Source organism: Papio anubis, unplaced genomic scaffold, assembly GCF_008728515.1.
Source record: "Papio anubis isolate 15944 unplaced genomic scaffold, Panubis1.0 scaffold81, whole genome shotgun sequence".
NCBI lineage: Eukaryota > Metazoa > Chordata > Mammalia > Primates > Cercopithecidae > Papio > Papio anubis.
Window position 1 is genome coordinate 208,399 of NW_022168322.1, and position 26,564 is coordinate 234,962.

The 26,564-nt window shown below is 38.6% G+C and overlaps 2 protein-coding genes across 15 annotated transcripts in view; one reads left to right on the forward strand and one right to left on the reverse strand.

Annotated features, from left to right (window-relative positions):
* LOC116268599 (GPI mannosyltransferase 3) overlaps positions 1–1,356 on the forward strand; it is a 38,190-nt gene extending 36,834 nt beyond the window's left edge. For 2 of the 3 annotated variants that reach the window (XM_031662626.1, XM_031662627.1), the window contains 2 exons: positions 508–688; positions 998–1,290. In XM_031662626.1, coding sequence (XP_031518486.1) covers positions 508–688; positions 998–1,162 — 346 coding nt within the window. In that variant the 3' untranslated portion in view covers positions 1,163–1,290. Of the gene's footprint in view, positions 1–507; positions 689–997 lie in introns of all 3 variants that reach the window. The other variant, XM_031662625.1, reaches the window with a different exon arrangement.
* LOC116268511 (cell cycle progression protein 1) overlaps positions 1–26,564 on the reverse strand; it is an 89,862-nt gene that overhangs the window by 38,695 nt on the left and 24,603 nt on the right. For 5 of the 12 annotated variants that reach the window (XR_004181834.1, XM_031662613.1, XM_031662614.1 and 2 more), the window contains 7 exons: positions 24,711–24,787; positions 23,359–23,560; positions 20,582–20,677; positions 18,224–18,475; positions 11,235–11,356; positions 5,252–6,657; positions 2,019–2,116 (listed from right to left, as the gene is read on the reverse strand). Coding sequence is in view for 11 of the 12 variants with exons in the window: in XM_031662613.1 (XP_031518473.1) it covers positions 2,019–2,116; positions 5,252–6,657; positions 11,235–11,356; positions 18,224–18,475; positions 20,582–20,677; positions 23,359–23,560; positions 24,711–24,787 (2,253 nt within the window). In the remaining variant the exon portion in view is untranslated. Of the gene's footprint in view, positions 1–950; positions 6,658–11,234; positions 11,357–18,223; positions 18,476–20,581; positions 20,678–23,358; positions 23,561–24,710; positions 24,788–26,564 lie in introns of those variants that run through there. The other 7 variants (XM_031662617.1, XM_031662616.1, XM_031662618.1 and 4 more) reach the window with 5 other exon arrangements.

Here is a 26,564-nt window from a genome sequence, read left to right on the forward strand (position 1 = left end):
CCATTGCACTCTAGCCTGGGTGACGAGAGCGAAACTCTGTCTCCAAAAAAAACAAAACTTGCCATGTAAGCATGTGATCCATCCCCTATCAGAGCAGAAAGGGAAGAGAGAAAGAATCCAGTTTCCTACTTTATCAAATACGCCTATGGAGAATTTCTTTACTATTAACAAGTAAACTTACCTGGTCCTGAAGACCATTTATGCTTCTGGAACAGAATACCAATGCTACAGAATGTTGAGTCCCCCTACTGACCTACTTCTCTCCTTGAAATGGAGTTCTATGAGCTAGTTTGGGCTTGTAGATTATACTGCTGCTGATGCATAGGTACATGGTATGAGAATCATGTTTTTTATTTTTGAGAAAATAAGTTAAAGGCTTGCTTCTTAACTGCAACAGTTTATGGATTCAGATTTCACATTTTGCTAAGTATAAATGACTTATCTTAAGATTAATGAAAACTTTCATGTTTTACTTGTATTTATTTATGGTAACTTTTCTTTTCATAGCCATGTTCACTGCCCACTACCCATGAGATTTCTCCAGTGCCCCCCAGACCTGACTGGAAAAAGTCAGTATCTTGATGAAGCAGATGTATTTTACCTAAATCCCTTAAACTGGTTACATAGAGAGTTTCATGACGATGCATCACTGCCTACTCACTTGATCACCTTCAGCATTTTGGAAGAGGTAAGTAAACATGAAAAAGAGGAAATCTCAGTATTTTAATTGTATCCCAGGTTTAGGAAACCCTCAGGTAAACAGATAATACAACCTTTTTTTATGGTCTGTTGCAACCCACATTTCATAATTAGTCTTTTCTCTAGTCAAAATAAGCCCCAGTTCTGTAACTATCAAGGTATTTTACTTCCTATAAGTTAATTCTGTTATTAAGCAAAAAGTTGTAGAGAACAATTAGAATAGGCAATTCTAAAATTGACTGAAACAGTACTCAGCAAAACGTAGCCTTTATTTAATTAAACATTTATTTGCTTCTAGGAAATAAGTGCTTTCCTAATTTCAAGCAATTATAACAGAACTGCTGTTTTCTTCCACACTCACTTGCCGGAGGGTCGAATTGGAAGTCATGTATATGTCTATGAACGGAAGTTAAAAGGGAAATTCAACACGAAGATGAATTCTGAACTTTCTGAGATAAACTAACATTGCTGGGTGGAAATATTCAGATGCTGCTTAAATACTTCAGTCAACACTGGGTAAGATTCATGGAACTTAGAAAAAAACTATATGAACTGCTTTACCAAATATCACTACTGAGGAAATGTATAAAATACCACATAGTATAAAATCACATGTTAATACAATGCCAGATTTTCAATAAAGACCTTTAGTTTTCCTCATGGTGTAGTTTTATTGTTTCTTCGACAATATTCGGATGTGCAAAAAATTTCACAAGAAAACAAGTCAGCAAGCTCTTAAGAGGGCAGCAAATTCTTCACAAGTCAGCAGGCTCTTGAACCCACAAAAAGACAAGAAGTGAGTGTAAGATTATAAAATGTTAATGATGAAATTCCAGCACAATGTACTTTTCTCAAGCTCTGCTGCAAATTTAACACAAACATCAGTGTTAATTACACTTTGTCATGTATGATTGACCTTGCTTTAAGCTCTCACACTGAAAGGAAGTCTCTTTTCATGCACAAAATCTGTTGCATGCCTGGCTTCCTTAATAAAACTACGGTTGAACATTTCCAGTGTCAAAAAAAATTCAGCGAAGCTAAACTACAGGAAAATGCAGGTTAGTAGGCTTTTAACTAATGCTTCTGAGTAATAATATAAAGTTATCAAGCTGATACTTAGAAACAAAAAAAGACATTGTCATCTTGATAATTTCATTAGTTTCAATACCAAACATTGTACAAAGCATATGTTTCTCTTACAGTTGTCTAATTTAACTCAATTGTGAATCAGTATTTAGGATCAAAAGGTAATTGCCCCAATTCTATTTCAAGATTTGCCATTTGTCTTCTATTAGTGCGACCGTATTTATGCCATTTACCTTCCCTTTTATAAGGCTGTGGCTGAAGGTGCTTCTGTTCTTGTTTTCGATGCCTGGAGTTTTCAATATTTACCATACGTTGCTTTTTATCAGGTCGACTGAAAGCAGTAAACACATTTTTCATCTATGTTAGAGTTCAATGTATTTAAATTTTAAACAATTTTAAATGTTTTCTCCATTAATCTATTATCTGAACACTCTGAAAAAAGATATTAAATATCTGAATTATAATCCTAGTATATCCATATAAAAATAAAGGAGTCTGAATTAGTTTTTTTGTCCTCTAGAAAGAAAAAATAGACAATAACTCTACTGGCAAAAAGGGGAAACACTCAAAAGATAACAAAGAAAAGAAATGTGACAATAAAATAATGAGATGTGTTTCCACTATTTTTCCTCCTTTCCTATAAAAATCAATCCCTCCCCGTTGGCTTTATCACTCAGCAGAAATACATACACATCTCTCACAAACCAAGCAAAACAAAAGTCTCAACTTTTTCTCTTACAGCAAAAGCTCACAACACCTACACCGCTTTCCTCAATGTCTATGATCAGGCTTCCGTCACTACTTCACTGGAAGTCCATACTGCCATCCCCTGGCCGCCCAGTTTCCAAGCCAGGAAAACATTTTCCACACATCAACTTTTTAAAAAGCATGACACATTTATTCCTTTTACTTGAGATGGCCTTTGGATTTTCATGATACCACTCCCCACTCTTGTCCTTAGCCTTCCCTACAACCCCGTAGATGCTGGTCTTCTCCCAGGAGTCTGATACACAGCCTCGGCAAGAGATGACCATAGAACTGCCAACTAACCCTCTCCACTTGAATGTTAGTAGTTACCTCCAAACACAATTCTCATCTCCAATTACCCTTGCCCCAAACCTTGAATTCCCTATCTCAATGGTACTACTATCCAACAGATGACCCAACCCAGAAATCTAGAAGTCACAGTTACTTTCTCCTCCTTCACAAGAAATGTCAATGTTACTGTTTTCCAAATGTTTTCTCCTTTCCTCTCCTACTACTACTGTCCCAGTTTAGATGCTCATCAGCTCATGTCTGTATTGTGCTGACCACCTTCTAGCATCACACCTTTCCCATCAATCTTCTAGGCTGCTGCCTATACACTAGTCCCGCCTTATCCACGGCTTACTTTCTGTGATTGAGGTTTTGGTTACCTGTGGTCAACTGTGGTCTGAAAATGTTAAATAGAAAATTTCAGAAATAATTCGTAAGTTTTAGGCAGGGCGCAGTGGCTCACGACTGTAATCCCAGCACTTTGGGAGGCGGAGATATGCAGATCACTTGAGGTCAGGAGTTCAAGAACAGCCTGGCTAACATGGTGAAACCCCGTCTCTACTAAAAATATGAAAATTAGCCAGGTGTGGTGGCAGACGCCTGTAGTCCCAGCTACTCGGGAGGCTAAGGCAGGAGAATCACCTGAACCCAGGAGACAGAGGTTGCAGTGAGCTGAGATCGTGTCACTGCACTCCAGCCTGGCTGACAAAGCAAGACTCCATCTCAAATAATTAAAAAAAGAAATAATTCATAAGTTTTCAATTATATGCCTGTTCTGAGTAATGTGATGAAATAATGCAGTTCTGCTCCATCCCACATGGGGTGCGAATCATCCTTTTGTCATGTATCTACGCTACCCACCCATTAATCACCTAGTAGCAGTCTGTTAATCAGATACACTGTTATCGTACCACAGTGCTTGTGTTCAAGTATCCCTAAGATAAGGATTATTAAGGATGATTAAGTAACTTAATAATGACCCCAAAATACAATAGTGATGCTTGCATTTGGATATGCCAAAGAGAAGCTATAAAGCACTTCCTTTAAGTGAAAGGGTGAAGGTTCTCAATAAGAGAAACAAAAGTATGCTGAGATTGGTAAGATCTATGGTAAGAACAAACCTATGTGTGAGACTGTAAAGAAGGAAAAAGAAATTCATGCATATTATATCTAGAATTATGTTCTATCCTTGGTTTCAAGCATCCAGTGGGGGTCTTGGAACATATATCCTGAAGATAAGGGGGGACTACTGTAATCTAAAATACAATATAATCTTATCCCACCACCTTGAAAATTCTTCAGAGGTTCTTCATGTCCTACAGGACAAAACCTTTAGCATAAAATGGGTCCCTTCGTGGTCTGCATCTCTTATCCTCCAGCACTACCTTGCTTCCTTAAAGTAGTGTATCTTCACATCCAAAGAACCTTCCTTTTAAGTGAAATTCCCTTCCCTGTCTGCATAGCAAATTCTCATTTCTCCTTCAAAAGCTACCTTAACAACTAAGTTCAGTTAAAAGGCCACCTCACTCAAGAAGCCTTTCCAAACATCTCCAGACAGCCTGAGGCCACCATGCCCCCATACCTTAATTTCATTTATTTACTTAGCTTGTGAGCTCCTTTGAAGCAAAAATTTTTCACTTGTCTCCTCAAGGAAGCCTCACCTTTGTTCATTATAGGACTAGATACCTGCTTAATGACTAAAGACACCAGAATCAGTCTCATTATTTTATAGACACATTATATTTATTCAGAAAGGTAAGTATTTCATAGGTAAAAAGTGAAGCTAACATTTTAAGATTGGGTAAGTTTCATGTTACAGAATATAAAGATGAAAATGGATAAAAAATTATTATGAGGTACACACATTAGAATTTGACTTGCTCAGTTGCCTCTTTGATTGTGCCTCTACCTTTATCAAAGATAATTATGTGATTAAGTATTAAGTATCATAACTAAGCTGCTATGTGGAATGGACAAGTGAAAATAGGTGGGGCATTCAAATTATTATATATGAGCTCTTCTGACTTCAGAGTAAAATTTGTGTTGCTCACTCCTAGCTTCCGAAAGTGAATAAATACATAAAAGATTAAAGGAAAATAATTTCACTTAAGGTGATCTTTTCATTATAAACTATACTGAAAAGAAACAAAGTTGGCCAAAATAGGATTTTATATATTCTTAACTGATTTTTAGGATAAAAATTAAACCATTTGCTCAAATCAAAGTGATTACATTATAATGAAATGTTCCATTTGTAACAGCTAATAATTTTTAGACTCCACCTTTCAATTTATTCTGAATTCTCTCAGTGGCAATAAAGCACAACTCTTAGAAACAGTAACCTTCCAAGAAACTCATCAAATCATAAAAATGCTATCCAATCTACAAATGTTACAAACTACTGTAATGACATGGTTTTATGTAAACCGACCTGGGTCCATATGGAGGGGAAAAAGTGTGACCAAAGAAGTGTCTATATATATATTCATCCAACTTCTCAAATACTCCATCATTATCTACTTGATATTCCTTCATGTTTCTAAGATAATCTTTAACATCATTAACAAAGTCAGTGAAGAGCTTCTGATCATGTATAAAGACACCATTTAGGAAAAACTTATTGATGAACTGATTAAGTTCGTTCCAGTGACAGAAAGTATCCAGTTCTTTTAATATGTACCTTTGAATTATCGGTCTAAATTCATCCATCCTTATAGGATTCACCACTGTGTTAAAAAGGCTCATGGACTCTTGTTGAGCACAATCAAATACACCAGAACAAGCCTTTCTGAAAGAATGAGAATTGTCTCTACAATCATGCCCAGGACTGCATTTCTTTGAATTTGTATTTTTCCTGAATTCTTTAAAGTGAACTGGCTTTTCTTTCCTTCCATCATTTTGCATAGTAGGGCCTCTATTATGATGGTTTTCTGTAGGTGCCTTATACTGTGGATGTAAATAGTCACTAAAAACTGTTCTTGCTTTTTCAGCTGCTTCTTTTGTAGCACCAAATCTTTTATTACCCTTTTCATCAAAGATATTCTTGGTGGTATCTTTAAAATGTCTGAAAGTGGATTTAACTGAGTCTGAGAATTTTTTCAGATTTTCCTTCACAGCTTCTTTAGCCTGCTTAATTTTCTCTTTGTGATGCCTCACAAACTCCTTGGTAGAATTCTTCATGGCATCAAATGTTTCCTTAACTGAACCCAAAAATGTTTCCTTTGACTTATTTTTAGCCCTGTGGTTTCCTCTGCCCCCTTTCTTTTTTCCATCCGTTTCTTGTTTTCCACTTTGATCTTTCGCCTCAACATACAATCTTTCCCACAAATCAGAACGCTGCTGTTCGAAGGTTAGCTTCCGTTCCAGCTCAGTGAGTCTTTCCCGTAAGACTGCTATTTCCTTTTTTTCAGTGTATACATTGGGAGAATCTGACTTGCCATGTAACTGACTACCACTTAACTGCTGGAGTTCCCCCCTTAAAGCCGTAGTTACTAGTCGTTCTCTCTCCAGTTCCCCCTTTAGCATCTTTGCTTCTGCCAACAGAGTCTCTCTTTGACAAAGAAAGCTGTGTTTTTTCTGCTTTTCCTCTTCCAAATGCTGCTTAAGTTTCTGATTTTCTCTAACTAATTCAGTACTTGTCCCTTTATCTTCCAATATTCTAATCTGTTCTCTTAGTTTGTTTAACTCTTCCTGTAATGAGGATAAGGCCTTTTCTTCCTTCTCCAGAGATATTCTTAAATACTGATTTTCTGTAGCAAGGTTCGTTTTCTGAGTTTCAAAGGACATCTTCTCTGCTTCAGTAAGTGTCCAACACCTTGCAAGATTTTCTTTCAATGACTACGTTTTTTTTGAAAGAGAAGAAATAAAATGTCAAGAGCTTTAAAAGCTGAATTTAAATCTTTTAAGATATAATAACGCATAAGCTTTTGTGTCTTGTCTTCTACAGAGACCACCCCGCCCCAGGTAGTATTTTCAATAGTATAAACACTGGGAAATACAACGTTCATATGCAAGAAAGCACAGAGCAGAGAGCTACATCAAACTGAGAACTACAGCATGGTGGAAGAATTTTCTTTTTTTTGAGACGGAGTCTCGCTCTGTCGCCCAGGCTAGCGTGCAGTGGTGCAATCTCGGCTCACTGCAACCTCTGCCTCTTGAGTTCAAGCAGCGACTCTCCGGCCTCCCAAAGTGCTGGCATTATAGGCATGAGCCACCGCGCATGTCTGGAAGAACTTAAAAGACAGAAAGTTAGCTACAGCTTGCAGGACTAAAGGTTTTTCTGAATTGGGAAGAGAGATTACCTTTTACAAAAGGTAAAATTATTGGCCGGGCGCAGTGGCTCACACCTGTAATCCCAGCACTTTGGGAGGCTGAGGTGGACAGATCATTAGATCAAGAGATCGAGACCATCCTGGCCAACACGGTGAAACCCCATCTCTACTAAAAACACAAAAATTAGCTGGGCATGGTGGCATGCGCCTGTAGTCCCAGACACTCGGGAGGCTGAGGCAGGGGAATCGCCTGAACCTGGGAGGCAAATGTTGCCAGTGAGCCAAGATCGCACCACTGCACCCCAGCCTGGTGACAGAGCGAGACTCCATCTCAAAAAAATAATAAAATAAAATAAAAAATAAAAGTAAAATTACATCAAGAGCTGACTTATGGCTTCAAAAATTGTTTGTACTCAGTGTACACTTCAAAGAATGAAATTCTAATAATCTTAGTCCTATTTGAAACATTTTGGTCCTATGCAATTAACATTTCTAAGTAAGTACAGATAAGCCATAAATTCTATAAGCATGTTAGAGGACAGACTGAATCTTGAACATTTATAACTAACTTATCCAATTTTATGTAAACTTTTGAAGTGACTGTCACCCAGATTACAGCAGTTCTGTAATCTGTATAATTAATATAACTCTGAAGATTAATCTATAAATTACTATAACTGAAAGTCAGCACCTGTGGTAGAAATCATGGTCAATTCGGCTTATAGAATTTTTCTGCTTCGATAAGGGTATCCTTGACTGATTTGAATTTTCTTTCAAACATATGCATTAGTAACAAAATTTAACCAAAAACAGTCAAAACTTAAACAATGTGGTTCAACAAGTTCTTACAGCATTATCCATCCAGTTAAAAATATCTTATGTATAAATCTGCAAAATGATACTTAAATTTGGCTTAATGTATCACAAACGTTATGGTTAGACCAGTCAATTACCTGGGTTCAGAAACAAGCAAAAAAAAAACAAAAAACAAAAAAAAAACAGTCCTTTAAGAGAATGACACTATTTTATACTTGAAAAATAACTATCTGAAATGACTGCTTCACTTTCTGGCTCATTAATCTTCAGAGAACAAATAAAGATTTAAAATTTAATCACAGTAATTTCATCTGCTCTACCTGTATGAGAGAAAAGAAGTTTCTTCTACCCAAAAGCAGTGGACTGTGGAGTAGAAGAGACCGATACACTGGTGTGGCATACTCTTGAAATGCACAAGCACAGGAAGCCACAGGATGAAAGAAGAGTACAGCATTCCTCATGCAGTAAATATGATGTTGATATAAGTGATTGAAAAGCAGATCCTGACCAGGTCTTCCAAAGAGGTTCAACATCTACCTGATCCACACTTAACAGCTAGAAACAAGAGATCTGCAAAAACTGACTCACTAGGTAGGCACAGTGGCTCAATCCTTTAATCCCAGCATTTTGAGGCCAAGGCGGGAGGATCACTTGAACCCAGAAGTTCCAGAATAGCCTGGGCAACATAGTGAGACTCCATCTCTATGAAAAATTTAATAACAAAGTTGGACATGGTGGCATGTGCTTGTGGTCCCAGCTACTTGAGGCTAAGCCAGGAGGATTGCTTGAGCCCAGGAAGTTGAGGTAGCAGTAAGCCATGATCGCACCACTGCCCTCCAGCTTGGGCAACAAGAATGAGACTCTGCCTCTTAAAACAAACAAACAAAAAAAAACAGGCTAAGTGCAGTGGCTCATGCCTGTAATCCCAGCACATTGGGAGGCTGAGGCAGGCAGATTACCTGAGGTCAGGAGTTCAAAACCAGCCTGGCCAACATGATGAAACCCCATCTCTACTGAAAATGCAAAAAATGAGCCAGGCATAGTGGAGGAAGCCTGTAATCCCAGCTATTTGGGAGACTGAGGCAGGAGAATCACTTGAACCCAGGAAGCAGAAGTTCCAGTGAGCTGAGATCACCCCACTGCATTCCAGCCTGGGCCACACAGCGAGGCTCCATCTCAAAAAAACAAACAAACAAACAAATCCAAACCCAAACCAACTACAAATTCTCTCTAGAGATTTATGCGTGGTGAGTTTTCCAAAAGCCAATGTTATCCTATGGAACCAGAAAACATTGTGGTGAAGAAAATGGCATCTTCTGCCGGGCACGGTGGCTCAAGCCTGTAATCCCAGCACTTTGGGAGGCCGAGACGGGTGGATCACGAGGTCAGAAGATCGAGACCATCCTGGCGAACACGGTGAAACCCCGTCTCTACTAAAAAATACAAAAAACTAGCCGGGCGAGATGGCGGGCGCCTGTAGTCCCAGTTACTTGGGAGGCTGAGGCAGGAGAATGGCGTAAACCCGGGAGGCGGAGCTTGCAGTGAGCTGAGATCCGGCCACTGCACTCCAGCCCGGGCGACAGAGCGAGACTCTGTCTCAAAAAAAAAAAAAAAAAAAAAGAAAATGGCATCTTCTAATAAAGGTAGGAAAAACTGAACTATTTATAATTAACTTCATAAGTACCTCCCTGTGTCTACAGCCATACCACCCTGAATGCGCCCAATCTCCTCTGATGGCAGAAGCTAGGCAGGGTCTGGCCTGGTTAGTACTTGGATGGGAGAAGTACCTCCCTGAAAGATACAATTTAGTTACAAAGTAGTATTTTTGTCTTTTCAAGAAATATAACCTGTAAGGGAAACATACATAAATTAAGTGTGAGAATTGGGGGTGGAAAAATGGAGGAAAAAAACAATAAATAGCTTACTTTTCTTCCTTTTCCTTTTTTTTTTTTTTTTTTTTGAGACATGGTCTTCCTCTATGGCCCAGGCTAGAGTGCAAGAGCGTGATCTCAGCTCACTGTAACCTCTGCCTCCCAGGTTCAAACAATTCTTGTGCCTAACTAAGCCTCCAAAAATCTGGGATTACAGGTATGTGCCACCACAACCGGCTAATTTTTGTATTTTTAGTAGAGACAAAGTTTCACCATGTTGGCCAGGATGGTCTTGAACTCCTGGGCTCAGACAATCCACCCACCTCGGCCTCCCAAAGTCACCAACTTTGGGAATTTGGGAAGTTGTCACCACGCCCAGACACAGCTTACTTTTCTACCCTGAGTTTCTCTCTACATCCTTCCTAGGGAAAACTAGATAGGAAACCAGCCATTTTGCTGATCCTCATAAACTTCCAGGGGTGTTGGGGAATGACACAACGGACAGTACAGTCTTGTGAGACAAAATCTAGATGAGTTATAGGCAGAAAAACATAACATGCTCTCCCTTCCATCAGAATAAAAAAAAAAAAAACACAATGAAAAGGAATGGCTATGTCCCCTGATCAAGAGAAGATCTTAGAGAGGCTATAAAACCACAACTCTCCTCTTTCCCTTCTGCCAACTGAAAATGTCTGCTTCACTCTGAAAATAATGCTAATAAAAATATCTATATACACATATAAAATGTCACTTTTAAAAGATGTTAACTATAAAATAGCAGCTAGGGATAAGAGTTCTTAAGTCAAATCCCTGGAATCAAATTAGCTCTCCAAAACAAAACAAAACAAAAAAAGGCCGTGGCCGGGCACAATGGCTCACACCTGTAATCCCAGCACTTTAGGAGGCTGAGGTGGGTAGACTGAGGTCAGGAGTTCGAGACCAGCCTGGCTAACATAGCGAAACCCCGTCTCTACTAAAAATACAATAAAACTAGCCAGGCGTAGTGGCGCACACCTGTAATCCCAGCTACTTGGGAGGCCGAGGCACAAGAATCGCTTGAACCCCGAGGTGGAAGTTGCAGTGACCTGAGGCTGCACCACTGCACTCTAGCCTGGGCAACAGAGCAAGACTCCATCTCAAATAAATAAACAAACAAACAAACAAAAACAAATTAGCTCTGCCAGTTGCTACCTTGGGAAAGTCCCTTAACCTTTCTAAACCTCTTTCCCACCTATGAAAGTTAATAACTGCTTAATTCCCATGTTTTGAGAATAAGAGAAATACTCTATATGGTGCACTCATGACTGACTAGGACACTGTAAGTACCCGTATTCAATTCAACAATGATCTGCATTATTTCTGATTTACTAATCTGCACTACTAAGCACAATAAGCTCTAAGTAATAAGCACAATAATTACTAACAATTATTTTAAATATTTGTTAGTGGTACATACCTTATAATCAATGAAAGATTCTTGTTCCTGTTGACACTGGGAAAGATAATCCTTCATATCATTCAATTCATCTTCATGTATCTTTCTGACTAACTGTTGACGCTTCTGAATCTGAATTGTGCCTAAAATAAATATTTTTATTAAGGGTATGTAACATAATTATTATCATTCAATGTTTTATTTATTTTTAAACATTGGTAATCTGCATATAAGCTATGTAATCTTTTTTTTTTTTTTTTTGAGACAGAGTCTCGCTACGTCGCCCAGGCTGGTATGGTCTCAGCTCACTGCAACCTCTGCCTCCTGGGGTTCAAGCAATTCTCGTGCCTCAGCTTCTCGAGTAGCTGGGACTACAGGCAAGCGCCACCATGCCCAGCTAATTTTTTGTAGAGACAGGGTTTTGCCATGTTGGCCAGGCTGGTCTCAAACTCCTGGCCTCAAGTGATCCACTCACCTTGGCTTCTCAAAGTGCTGGGATTACATGTGTGAGCCACTGTGCCTGGCCATAACCTATGTGATCTTAATTTCAGAGTATCATCAGCATTTCACCATTCTTTAAAAATTCTGATTACATAAAGAATAAGTAACTAAGGCTGGGCACGGTGGCTCACGCCTGTAATCCCAGCACTTTGGGAGCCAAGGCAGGTGGATCATTTGAGGTCAGGAGTTCAAGACGAGCCTGGACAACATGGTGAAACCCCGTCTCTACTAAAAATTAAAAAAATTTTTTTAAGATAAGTAAGTGAAAGCCCATGATCATTCATCAGATGATGGTGAACATTTACGTAATATAAGTAAGGCCACGTAGGCCAGTTTTTAAAAACATTTATTTACATATACCCAGGAACATTTAAGCAGTTCACTATCTTTTGTATTAAAACACACAGGCCCGCCCATATGGCTCTAACCAAGAGAACAATTTATGTAATGTTCTTATCTTACTATATTGAAGGCACTCAGCTTTGTTGTTTTGGGGGTTATCTTTAAGTACAAAAAGTGTTTCAGCCTCCTTTATACAGAGAAATGAACAAACCTTGGTGTTTTTTCACAGGTCATGAAGTCAATAAGGAAAAATGAAAACCTTTTTTTTTTTTTTTTTTTAATATTTTGCCTAAAGGATACAACAAAGCCCAAAAAGTACAGCACAGAAAATAACTGGCTAATGGTGACTGTGCACCATTCTCAAAGCCAAATTTGTTAAGAATTCTGCAATGGTTAAATCTGTACTGGAGTAGCACTGTCCTTCTACCAACAGTGATAAAAGAATCGGACAGGCGTGGTAGCTCACGCCTGTAATCCCAGCACTTTGGGAGGCCAAAGCAGATGGATCACCTGAGGTCAGGAGTTCAAGACCAGCCTGACCAACATGGAGAAACCCTGTCTCTACTAAAAATACAAAATTAGCCAGGGCATGGTGGCACATGCCTGTAATCCCAGCCACTTGGGAGGCTGAGGCAGGAGAATCGCTTGAACCCGGGAGGCAGAGGTTGCGGTGAGCTGAGATCATGCCACTGCACTCCAGCCTGGGCAACAAGAGCAAAACTCTGTCTCAAAAAAAGAATCTTAAACCAACTAGGATTCTTCATATTTTCACCCTAAAAATCAAAATGTTACTTTACTGAGACATGCTGTTCACATGCTTCATGTATGGGGGGAAAAAACCACGAAATCAAAAATAAGGCAAAATGCAGTTAGCTACCTTAACATTACATCTAAGTATAGATACTACAGAATTTTACAAAGAAAGGATGCAATGATCGCTATTTCTTCCCTTACTGATATAAAAATTATTTTAAATGTCTTCAATACATCTTGAAAAATACTAAAAACAACTTTTGCCAATTTACAGATAACGGTTACATATTCTAGCTATGGTATTCTGTGTTAGAATTCATTTCCTCTCTTTAGATTTCCCAATTTATAGAAGCATGGCAAGCTTGTTTCAAAACTACTCAGAAGAATCCCCGATTTTTTCACATGTTGAAGGAAATTTATCTATAGTTCCCAGAGTAACAGAAAACTTCTGCAATTTCTGTTTCAAACTGCTAAGAAGATTAATTCCTTTGCCCACTGGAAAATAATCTAAAACTGTGTTGGGGTCTGAATTCAAGATAGTATAATATAGCACATGCTTGATTACTGTCTTAATGTGGCCTTTTACAGTATTACTGACTAATCACTTGGGGGTTTTTCCTGCACCTTCGGCTGCCTAAAGTGTTATCCTCAAGATACAATCTTTGGCCTAGTCATGTCTACAAATGCTGCCTATTGTACCATGTTGCACCACTGTCAGATTTTGCTATCACTCCTATTAAGAATTCCAATCTACAGATCTAGTCTTAACTTCTCATCAGAGCTTCTAATCAACACATCCAGCTGCGTAGGGGGCCTCTTTGTAGGGTGGGGGGGGAAAAAAAAAATCAAACCTCAACACCTGCCCCAAACCAAACCAAACTGTGCTTACCATCTATTTATCATCTGGCAAAACTTCCCCAGTAACCCCAACTCCAAAAGTGAAGCAGCTAGCACATTTCCTACAATTTAATAAACTGCCATTATTTTCCATTATTCCTTCAATGTCCCTTATTCCATTCTCACTGTTATTCTAATCGTCAAGGTCCTCCTCACCAAATATCCAGATTACAGAACTCCTAACAACTATTTTACATTTTCCCATACCACTTTTTCCACACCAGCAAAACGTTCTGGCACTCTTTTTCTCTAAACTGATAGCAGGTTACTCAATAAATCAAACTTTCCTATCGATTCCAAGATGTTTTACAATATACAGTTGACCCTTGAGCAACGTGAGTTTGAACTACATGGCAGGATGCAAAATCCAATGGCAGGATGCAAACCCCAGGTATATGGAGAGGTGACTTTTCGTGTATGTGAGGTCCGCCGTCAAGGGACTTTAGTTTGTATGGATTTTGGTATGGGTGCCTCCTGGAACCCATCCCTCATGGACATCAAGGGATGACTATAACAGCACCCCACCCACTCCATTATTTCTAAATACCTACTCTGCTATAGTCCAGGCAGTCTTTTCACTGCTCCCAAACCCAAGATTACTTCTTCCTCAGGTTATCAGATTGTCTATTGCTGGAATGTTCTACCTTCCTTGAGTCTATCATAAACTTACTATGATTAGACACAATTTAAATCTTACCACCTCTATTTCTTCACCAGTCCCTGATATGCAGTAGGAGCTCAACGAATATTTGCTGAATGAATTTAATGTTAAATGAAAAAAACAAAAAGAAAAAACAAAAAAACAAGGTGACTCCGAGAATAGCCCCAAATGCAGAAGTCTGTCTGTTACATACACTTACACTCAAGACCTTGGCCATGCCTCTTAGACCTATAGTCTTGCCTGGGTTTCTTTTCTTTGGGTTTCTTTTCCTTGGCCATGTCTATTGTGTTGAAGGACATTCAGAGTCCATTCAAGGGCACATCACTTTTGACTACAGCACAGAAGAATCTTGGAGTACAAATCTCCTATTTAAAAAAATATTTTAAAAAATCTTCTCCTGTTCAAATCATTTCTCCTTGAGGAGCAATTGTATCACCAGCCAATAAACGTCGGTTGAAATAAATGAATTGAACTATTTAAAAAAAAAAAAAATCTTACCACCTCTGGGATAATTCAGTAAGTGTATGCTTCGAGCTGTAATTCATTCTGTGCTCTATAACTTAGCATCTAGATATCTTGTTATATAATAGTCTGCCGAAGAGCCAGGTAGTCTATCAATACTTCAAGCAACTCAAGGAGAAAACTAAATCAATTGAACTCCATTGATGATTTGGAATGTTGATAGTCACAAGTAAATGTAAGAAGAAAGACTGCTTCATTCATGAAACTTTTTAATAAAACTTCTGAAAGCATTTTCAGATGGAGTACACTGGAGTATACTGCTTTACTATCCTTAGTCGTGCTAGCTTTCTCTTCCCTGCAGTGTAAATCTGCCAATTCAAATTTGTATGGCACCAAGGCTGACAAATGCAGAATGATTCAATTAGTAGTATGGTATTGTTAAATTATTATAAAGCAGGCCAGGCACAGTGGCTCATGCCTATAATCCCAGCACTTTGGGAGGCTGAGGCAGGCAGATCACTTGAGGTCAGGAGTTCAAGATCAACCTGGCCAACAGGGCAAAACCTCATCTCTACTACAAATACAAAAATTAGCCAGGTGTGCTGGTGGGCACCTATAATCACAGCTACTCGGGAGGCTGAGACAGGAAAGTCGTTTGAACCTGGGAGACGGAGGTTGCAGTGAGCCAAGATTGCACTGCTGCATTCCAGCCTGGGCAACAGAGCAAGACTCTGTCTCAAAAAAAATAAAATAAAATTATAAAGTGAATGAATGACTATGGGATGCAATGACTGACTTCATGGTGAATGGGAAATTCAAAATGGCTCTGAAATCAACTCCAAAGAATGCTGAGATCAGTGCTAAAATTTAAAAATGTGATGTCTTGCTAGGTGCGGTGGCTCATACCTGTAATCCCAGCCCTTTGGGAGGCCAAGGTGGGCAGATCACCTGAGGCCGGGAGGTCGAGACCAGCCTGACCAACATGGAGAAACCCCATCTCTACTAAAAATACAAAATTAGCTGGGCATGGTGGCAGATGTCTGTAATCCTAGATACTCAGGAGGCTGAGGCAGGAGAATCACTTGAACCTGGGAGGCGAAGGTTGCAGTGAGCCGAGATCATGCACTGCACTCCAGCCTGGGCATCAAGAGCAAAACTCCGTCTCAAAAAAAAAGTGATGTCTTTTAAGTAGTGATTTGGAAAAGTCATTTAGGTTAGGTCTTGTATGTTAATTAAACTAATCTCATTACCATAAGGCCTACTTCATAATGTATTATCCAGGCTTTTCATATTCCGAAAAGGCTAATATGAAGTAAAGGACAATGTTTTATTAATTAACTATTAAGGTAAATTTTACTAATAACCAAAATCCTACATAACAGAGAAGTAACTTCTCATTTTGAAAGCACTCCTGTAAAATGATCTTTCTACAAAATATTCAAAGGTCATGTAAATAGTGAAGTTTTAATTTGGATTAACACTTTAAATCACTATCCAATTTTTTTGAAGAAAAAAAGATTAAGATAAGATCTTCTCCTTTGTTACTCTCATGTTTACCTGTGGAGGGAAAATCATACTCAAATACATATTGATTAATTTGTTTCGGCTAGTCTATAAAGGTAAATATATATTTCCAATCAAATCTTATTACAACAAATTTCAAGAAAGGATACAAATAATAGTATCTCAGTATTAAATTCAAGCAGGCATCCATCAGAAATCTAAATACATATTTTTATTAATATAAATACAAGAAACACATCTTGCAAGCTCTGACTTTAAACAGGTATTGTCATCATTAAGTCTATTCTAACATTACACTATGTTGAATAATAAACCTTTTCCACAAATCCACATAGGATACATGTAATTCTTCAATCTTTGCATAAGAAATACATTTTTCCAAGGAACTAGCAAAATGAAAGTTAGACTGTGGATTATGCAGGCAAAAAAAACCTAAAAGTAGTTAATATAAAGCAAGCTAAAATTCGGGAATTTGACAAGATCTAAGACGTTTCCTTCTAAATTGTCTCTACCCCAAATTCCAATACAACAAAGAGTCAAAGTTCAGGTTTCAAATACTCCAGTCACTGTACAAATACATACCTTAAATAAGAGATTCAGGCCAGGCATGGTGGCTCATGCCTGTAATCCCAGCACTTTGGGAGGCTGAGGCAGGTGGAGCACCTTAAGTCAAGAGTTCAAGACTGGCCGGGCACGGTGGCTCACGCCTGTAATCCCAGCACTTTCGGAGGCCAAGGCAGGTGCATCACAAGATCAGGAGATTGAGACCAGCCTGGCCAAGATGGTGAAACCCCGTCTCTACTAAAAACGCAAAACAATTAGCCAGGCATGGTGGCGGGCACCTGTAATCCCAGCTACTCAGGAGGTTGAGGCAGGAGAATTGCTTGAACCCAGAGGTGGAAGCTGCAGTGAGCCGAGGTCGCACCACTGGACTCCAGCCTGGGCGACAGAGCGAGACTCTGTCTCAAAAAAACAAACAAAAAAAAGTTTGAGACCAGCCTGGCCAACATGGCAAAACCTCATCTCTACTACAAATACAAAACAATTAGCCAGGCATGGTAGCAGGCGCCTGTTACCCCAGCTACTCGGGAGGTTGAGGTAGGAGAATTGCTAGAACCCTAGGGGTGGAGTTTGCAGTGAGCCAAGATCATGCCACTGTACTGCAGCCTGGGCGACAGAGTGGGACTCCGTCTCCCCAAAAAAAAAAAGAGAGAGGTTCAATGGGTGAGGCTCCTAAATGAGAAAGTAAAGTAACACCAATGGAATACCTTCCTCTTCTCACCCAAAAGGCATTTAAAGGCTTTGAATTGATAAGATGATCAACATATATAAATAGTATCAATCATAATAAAGAGCAAAGTATAACAATAAAGATGAAAACCTCTCAATTCATGTGAATCACAGAAACAACAATGAAAGTTATAAAGTATGATACTTACATGAAACCTCAAAGTAGAAATAATGAACACTTACTATTTCTACATTTCAAATATAACCATTTCAACTGTGATTTAAATAATCTTCCTAAAAAACTCACACTTCAACTTAGTTTAACTATGATTCTAAATGTAAATGATTTCCCTCATGGTGAGCATTTCAGATTTTTAATCTTCCATCTTTTAACTTTAAAAGAGTCACAAATATATGTGGTTATTATCTTTACATTTATTAATAACTACTACCTTATTTAAATAAAAAGATTTGTGAGATAGGCAGCACCCACTTCCCGAATGAGAAAACTGAGGCTCAAACAGGCTTCAAGTTTTCAAGGCCATATATTTAATAATGGCACTGAAAACATATCCCGGGATTCCTCACTCCTAAGTGCCTCTACACTATCCCATCAGGTTACACATTTTTGAATACTTACCATAGAAATGTCCAAATCCCATGCTGATTGCAATCACCAAAGCAAGTATAACACACTTATTGAGACCACTACTGAACTGACGTTTACTCAACTCCTTAGAAGGTTCGGTTTCTTGTTCAGCAACTAGCCGGTCTTCAGATTCTGAAGTAGAAACAGTCTTCTTCCTAGCACGGCGTCGTCTAAAGGCAGGGCTGGGCTGGTTACTGGTTTCATCACTACTTGATTCATCGTCACTAGGCTGAGATGAAAATACTATTAAGAAAAAAGTTGACATTTAGCTATTCAAAATATTGGAAATGCTTTCCCAGTAAAAATTATTTAGAATAATCAATGCCATCCCTTACATGCCTTTTTACACGAGACAGCCAAAAACAAAAACCAAACAACATAAACAAAAACACAGGTTTTCAACTCATCTACATAAAGCCAAAACATAAAGCATTTCAAATGTGATACACAAGAATCTGTTCATCATATTCATTTGTGCATTGAGAGCCTATCTCTGGTTTTTTTTTAACCCTCCTCGCCTTATAGTTTACACTATTAGAATAATCCTTCATTCTCATAGCCTCAAGTTTCACGGTTGGCCAGGAGCGGTGGCTCACGCCTGTAATCCCAGCACTTTGGGAGGCCGAGGCGGGCAGATCACCTGAGGTCAGGAGTTCAAGATCAGTCTGGCCAACATGGCGAAACCCCTTCTCTACTAAAAATACAAAAATTAACCGGGTGTGGTAGTGCACCTATAGTCCCAGCTACTTGGGAGGCTGAGGCAGGAGAATCACTTGAACCCGGGAGGTGGAGGTTGCAGTGAGCCAAGATCCTGTCACTGTACTCCAGACTGGGAGACACAGCATAACTCTGTCTCAAAAGAAACAAAATTTCATTGCTATTACAGGTATAAACAAGTATTATTTCTGGAAAGAGAAAACAATACTCTCTGTCTCTTCATTCAGTTTCAAAGAGGTAACTGAAGTGCAACTGTTTAAGGAACACAGGAAAGTACACAAGCATTTCTTGTGACTTATAAAGTAAAGTAACTACCAAGTTTCCTTGGGTGTATCTGGTCTCTAGTTTCATTTCTAACCTGATTAGCCCACGATCAAGGTTCAAAGCACTCTATTTTAACATAGGTTTCCAGAAGTCAGATGAGTCCTTCCCTTCGACTGCCACTCTTACTAGAAGGTTATTAATTTTACCCTCTAGTAAATATGTCAGCATGAGGAAGTGACACAACAGCTATCTCCGATATTAAGGACTATTCTGATGCTGCTCCTATATGAAAATAATAGTAGAGAAAAGCAAACTGGTGGGAAAAATCTGCACAAGAAATCCTAAGTCCAGGAAACAAATTCCCTGGAAAAATCACCTTCAGTTTTTTCCGAATGCATTAATTTCTTAACACGGTTCCATATATCAACAAACTGTATGTTGACACAGAAGCTTCGATTACTCAGAAAAATTTCCACAAGCTACTTAGAGGAAAAGCACTAAAAGGAAGGATAAAATATGAACTTGAATATAAAGAGCTCTAAAACAACAAACATTCATGCTCCAGAAAAGCAAAAACAGTTTGTCAGAAGACAGGATATCCATGCCACAGGAAAGCTGGTGATTTAGGTTAGGCAATATTTTTCAGAGATGGATCACGGAGGATTCAGTTCACTTTCACACTTACAACAATAAACACAAAGACAGAAGGCACTACTGAAATGAATGAATATTCCTAATATTTAGTGATACAGATGCCACTGAGAGATCTTTTTGGTCATGACCCTTATGCCCATCATGTATATCTGGTTATTCTTGATCACTAGTTTTTCAAAGATGCCGTCGCCTCAGGTGTGAGGTTATATTTCTTGGACAAAGAGAAAGAAAGGAAGACTTAAACAAAGCATTACATAATACAAAGGCATTCATGATCATGGTTAGAGTATTTAAGTCAGGTTTTCTGACATAAAATTAAGATAGGTAAATGTAGAAACAAACCATCTGTAAAACTTCTTTAAATAAATGTTCAATTCTACATTAACATTGCCTTCATTACATATTCTAACAAAACAGCCTAACCCATATTAATATATTCATGTCCTTATCTAATGCTTCCAACTTTTTTAACCCGTACATATAATAGCTAAAATATTTTGATTTTTAACTTCTTTTAAAAAAGCTTAATTTGGCCCATAGATGCAAGCAATGCAAAGGCATGCAATAAGCTTGGCCAGTGCCTTTACAAGAGATTCTGAACACCTGTTTAGAGTATCACAGATGACAACAGGTATCTTTAAAGCACTCGGTAAATAGTAAATGTGACTAGGCACACTCAGCTCTAGAGAAGCTGGTCAGAGTTAGTCACACCACCTTGGAAAGTGAGTTGGCTAGGAACATGGTGTTTCAGCTGATCATCCCATCCCCATATGCACTCAGGAATCTTCCACAGCTTCTCCCACCACCTTTCTTTTGTGAATAAACAGGAAAAAAAGATGCATAAAGCTATATTATAAAGACTAAAAAGAAAAAAAGAATTAAAAATACTTAATTATCACTTAACATTGCTATCGTACTAAATTAAAATATAATAATCATGCCTTCTTAAAAACATACACAATACAAACTCTACACTACCAACTTTGCTTTTTGTCAGGAAAGAGAGTTCGTATAGAGGAAGCAGGTAGCGTTCTTAACCCAACAAAACCTACACTGCCACAAGAATGTAAGTCAGGAGAAGAAAAAACTGAAGTTGAAATCTTTAAGGATGAAGAAAGGGAAAGGAAAAAACAATTAAGTAATGGCTATAGCACAAAATTAACAAACCAAAAGGGAAAAACAAAAACTCTTTTTTTTTTTTTTTTTGAGACAGAGTCTCCCTCTATTGCCCAGGCTGGAGTGCAATGGTGCAATCTTGGCTCACTGCAACCTTCACCTCCTGGGTTCAAGAGATTCTCCTGCCTCAGCCTCCAGAGTAGTTGGGATTACAGGCCCGCGTTACCACAGGCAGTTAGTCCCAAGTAGCTGGAATTATAGGCACCTGGCTAATTTTTGTATTTTTAGTAGAGAAGGGTTTTCACCATGTTGGTCAGGCTGGTCTCAAACTCCTTACCTCAGGTGATCTGCCTGCCTCAGCCTCCCAAAGTGCAGGGATTACAGGCGTGAGCCAACGTGCACGGCCCCAAAACAAAAACTCCTGCCAACTGGTTTATATGTAGTGTTTTCAGTATAGTCCAAAATTTCGTCTTTAAACATTTGGTTTATTGAAACAATATCTTTAGGAGGAATAACAATGGGTAAAAAGATAATTAATCAAATATTCCTCTTAACTCAGTCTACAAAAATCTCAAGAAGTCAGAATTCAGAAAGAAGACAAAAGAAGAAGGAGCTTAGAAGTATGCAACTTCCTGAAAAAAGTTAACTATATATAATCTCTTTCTTTTTTTGAGATGGTGCTGGGATTACAGGCATGAGCCACCATGCCCGGCAACAGTATGTAATTTCTTTTATGTCTATGTCAGTTTCTTATATATCTGACCATTCTGTAATACTCCAGCTTCAATTTGACTTTTCTGGGCCATGAACATTATGGAATTAAACCAGAGGCAAGAAAGGAAGGGGGCAAAAAAAAAAAAAAAACTACCTGAATACAACACAAATTCCAGAGTTTAAAAAAATAATAAAATTTGATGACCAACAAGGATTCTAAAATCAATTACGATATCCCTCCCTAAATAAATATACTATGAATGCTATTCTAACAAAGGCTGAATTTTCCTCTGACCACCAAGAATGTCACCTGAATATTCAAATAGCTGGATAAAGTGTTTTCAAGTTCATGTTTATAGGCAAACCACTGATATACTAGCTGAAAATAACTTCTCATTAAATGAGATAGCCAAGAATCTCTATTTTTTTTTTATTTTTGAGACAGGGTCCTGCTCTGTCACCCAGGTTGGAGCGCAGTGGCGCAATCTCAGCTCACTGCAGCCTCAACCTCCCAGGCTCAAGCAATCCTCACATCTCAGCCTCCCAAGTGGCTGGGAACACAGGCGCATGCCATCATGCCTGGCTTTTTATTATTTGTAGAGATGAGGTCTCGCAATGCTGCCCAGGCTGGTCTCAAACTCCTGGGCTCAGGTAATCCACCTGTCTCGGCCTCACAAAGTGCTGGAATTACTGGTGTGAGCCACTATGCCCAGCCAAGAATCTCTACTTGACATTTTATTAGCTAAACTGGAATGACAGAAATTATATTGTCTGATTCTGGTTGGCAAATGTAAATATTAAAGAATGGTAAAATCTAAAAAAATTACCTAAAATAGATACTACACGTTTCCTGTTTTTCTGTCAAACTAGGAAATTTTTACAATCACTAGCAGTGTTTCAAGTTGTCTCTGCCATCACTCACCCTTAGTTATAATTGTGGGTTAGTAACTGATATTTCCAGGAACTTTATATTTACATACTTATATCACATTAAAAGATGTTATACACACTGCTAAAACTGAGCTGAAGCATAGTGGAAAGAAATCAAGCAACTCACACTTTAATCTCTGAATGAGTCTGTCTGTACAACGGGTATTGATTGCACTAAAAATTTGACTTAACACTAGTGACATTTTCATCACAGAATCTAAAACAAAAGCTCTGAAGGTCAGGAGCTTTGGGAGACTAGCTGTATTGACAGCACCTTGAACACTGTCTGGCATATGGTAGGTACTCAATAAATGTTTGTTGCATGATTAATAATTGAATATATTTGAAGAAACTTTAATAAGAATTTTTCTTTCACTATTTCTATAATACAAAATGTATACTACTGCAAGCAAAAATATTAACATCCCCAATTTCCCAATCTAAAAAGCACCAAATGAATTTTGAAGCATTTGTGATTTTAACAGATCTCACTGAAGCAATTTTGCCTTCTATTTAATGGCAAAAGATGGTTACTGTTATAGCAAAAGATTGCTATGCTCCAGAACAGTCTAGGAAAACACTAGGTATTAATAGATTTCACACACAAAATAGTCTTGAGTTTTACACAAACATATTCAAAACTAGAGACTAAATTATTAGGGGTAGAAAAAAAGCCCTTATATAAAATGTGGTCGTACATGTCTTTATGTCTCTTATCAGTGTATTCTTACCAGTTTCTGGCTGACAGAAAGTATACTGGCTGCTAGAGGAAGAGCCCATGTTAAAGTCCTCTGAACTCTGTGCTTCTTCAACAATGACAACTTCTTGATTTCCAATTTCTTCTAACTTAGGTGGCTCAAGGGTGACAATATCAGAATCATCACTGGCAGTTCCAATATAGATACCGTCTTCAGGTATCTTTTCTTCCTCTGCCTGAAGAACCATAATTTTAGAGATGGTAAATCAACAATGATTTAAGGGCCTTATATTTTCGTAGAATACAACAGTGCTAAGTATTATAGTAATCTGAGTTAAAATAAAAGATACGATTCCTCCCATTAGTAAAGAATTACACAATAGTAGGCTCATCATATAGCTTGAGAACACTATCAGATCCCTTGACAACTCTCAGAATTAGATCAGACCACCGCGTTCTCCTAGTGGGCTGCAGAAGCTGAGAAGCCCACCTTTGCTCCTCAATAACCACAGAAAAAAGAGTTCATTTCTCTCACGAGTTCCATGGGTCTATTCGAGCACAACTCTGTAGCGTGGGAGCCCAAAAAAGACTCACTAAACTTTCTGGGTTATGTATGTAATAAACTTCAACAGCAGTATCTTGTACTGAATGTGTCTGAAGGTGTCCCCAAAAATTCCTAGGCTGGAATGTAATCGCCAATGTGATAGTACTAAGAAGTGGGACGTTTAGGAGGTGACTGAGTTATAAGGGATCTCCCCTGGGAATATGATCAAGGTCTTTATAAAACAGGCTTCATGCAGCATCCAGCCTTTTTTCACTCATCTCCTCTTAGAGATGTAGCAACAAGACGCCATTTGGAAACAAGACAGCATGCCATCAGCAGACACTGAGGTTGTCCACGCTTTGATCTTAAACTTCCCAGCCTCTGTAACTGTGAGAAATAAATTTCTGTTCTTTATAAATCATCCAGTCTCAGGTATTTTGTCAGATCAGTACAAACAGACTAAAACACCATGTAAAATGATCATCTAGCTATCTAGTTCTATATAGAAGTCAGGTAAAACCCCAAAGGACAAGTCTTAGGTTGTTACCAAATTTTAAAACGAACCATCGTTTTAGATGTGAAACCTAACAGCTTAATTGTTCAATATAATTCAAGAATGCAATCTACTTCCAAAGAGAATTATATTAGAGGTGAAAAGATAGATCTTTAACACAATACCAAGAAATTACTTTGCTTAGATGTCTTCTAAGACATCTAACTTAGAAGTCAAAATTGCTTATAATTCAAAATAGGAATAGAATGCATAAATAGAGTTAGAGGCTTTAATTAGTACTCTAAGGATACTATTTAACATATATCCATAGAGTAAAATACAAGTTTACCTCAATTGTTGAGCTGGTTTCCTCCAAAGCTGGATAAGCAGTTTCTTCCATAAGCACTGCGCCATTTTCGCTGCTTTCTGATACAAAGTAAAGATCAATATAATTATTTCTTAATTTAAAACTCTCTATAGACTTTCTGCAGTCAACATATAATCTGGGTAGATAAAAATATCTTCCTGCCGGGCGCAGTTGCTCATGCCTGTAATCCCAGCTCTTTGGGAGGCCAAGACGGGCAGATCACGAGGTCAGGAGATCAAGACCATCCTGGCTAACACGGTGAAACCCCATCTCTACTAAAGACACAAAAAATTAGCCAGGCGTGGTGGCGGGTGCCTGTAGTCCCAGCTACTCAGGAGGCTGAGGCAGGAGAATGGCATGAACCCGGGAGGCGGAGCTCGCAGTGAGCCGAGATCGCACCACTGCACTCCAGCCTGGGTGACAGAGCGAGACTCTGCCTTCAAAAAAAAAAAAAATTTCTTCCTAATATGTTAGAGTAGATTTAATGAAATGTCACATACAATTATAGAAGTCACTCCACTGTTGCTAATAAATTTTATTTGAAATTATCAGGTGATAATTTAGATAAGAAAATGCAATTATTTAAGCTTTTTTTTTTTTTTCTTTTTTTGAGACAGAGTCTGGGAACTCTGTTGCCCAGGCTGGAGCGCAGTAGCATTATCTTGGCTCACTGCAAACTCTGCCTCCTGGGTTCAAGTGATTCTCCTGCCTCAGCCTCCTCAGCAACTGGGATTACAGGCATATGCCATGGCTAAATTTTGTATTTTTAGTAGAGATGGGGTTTCGCCATGTTGCCCAGGCTGGTCTCGAACTCCAGACCTCAAGCTATCTGCCCACCTTGGTCTCCCAAAGTGCTGGAATTACAGGCATGAGACACCGTGCCCAGCCACAAGACTTATTAAGAACTCAAATCAAAACTACCTTGACTAAGTAAATAAAACCTCTACCTTACATTGCCAAATTACTTGATCCAGTGTGTTTCTTAATACCTAATATTAAAAAATCTATCATTAGATACGTAGTGATACATTTCCTGCATTCTTAAAAGTTTATTCAAAGTTCCTAAAGACCATTCGAATGGCTGTCAATGCCTGCTACCGTAAGAATAAAAACCATGGCTTCAAACTATTATTTATAAAAGTATATATGTATATGTACGTGTGTGTGTGTGTGTGTGTGTGTGTGTGTGTGTGTGTGTCTAAATGCTTTACAAGAAAACATAAACTATAAAAAGCAAGGACTCAGGCTGGGTGCAGTGACTCATACCTGTAACCCTAGCACTTTTGGGAGGCCAAGGCTGGAGGACTGCTTGAGCCTACAAGTTCAAGACCAGTCTGGGCAACACAGCAAGACCCTGTCTCTACAAAAATAAAAATTAAAAAATTATTTGGGCATGGGGGTATGTGCCTATAGTCCTAGCTGCTCAGAAGGCTGAGGCAGGAGGATTACTTGAGCCTAGGAGTTGAGGCTGCACTGAGCCATGATCATGCCACTGCATTCCAGCCTGGGCAACAGAGTGTGACCACGTCTCAAAAAAAAGTTGGAGAGAGGGGAGTCCAGGCACAGTGGCTCATGATGTAATCAAAGCACTTTGGTAGGCCCACATGGGAGAATTACTTAAAGCCAGGAGTTCAAAACCAGCCTGGGCAATATAGTGAGACCATTTCTACCAGCAATTTTTTTAAAAAAGAAAGAACTCAAAACACAGAAAAACGAAATGTCACTACAGAAGAAGTATTTTATAAGAATCTCCTCAAAGAAAATATGTACAAACAGAATGATGACCTCACAATATATTTTTAATGAAAAAGAGCATAAAGGTCGGGCACAGTGGCT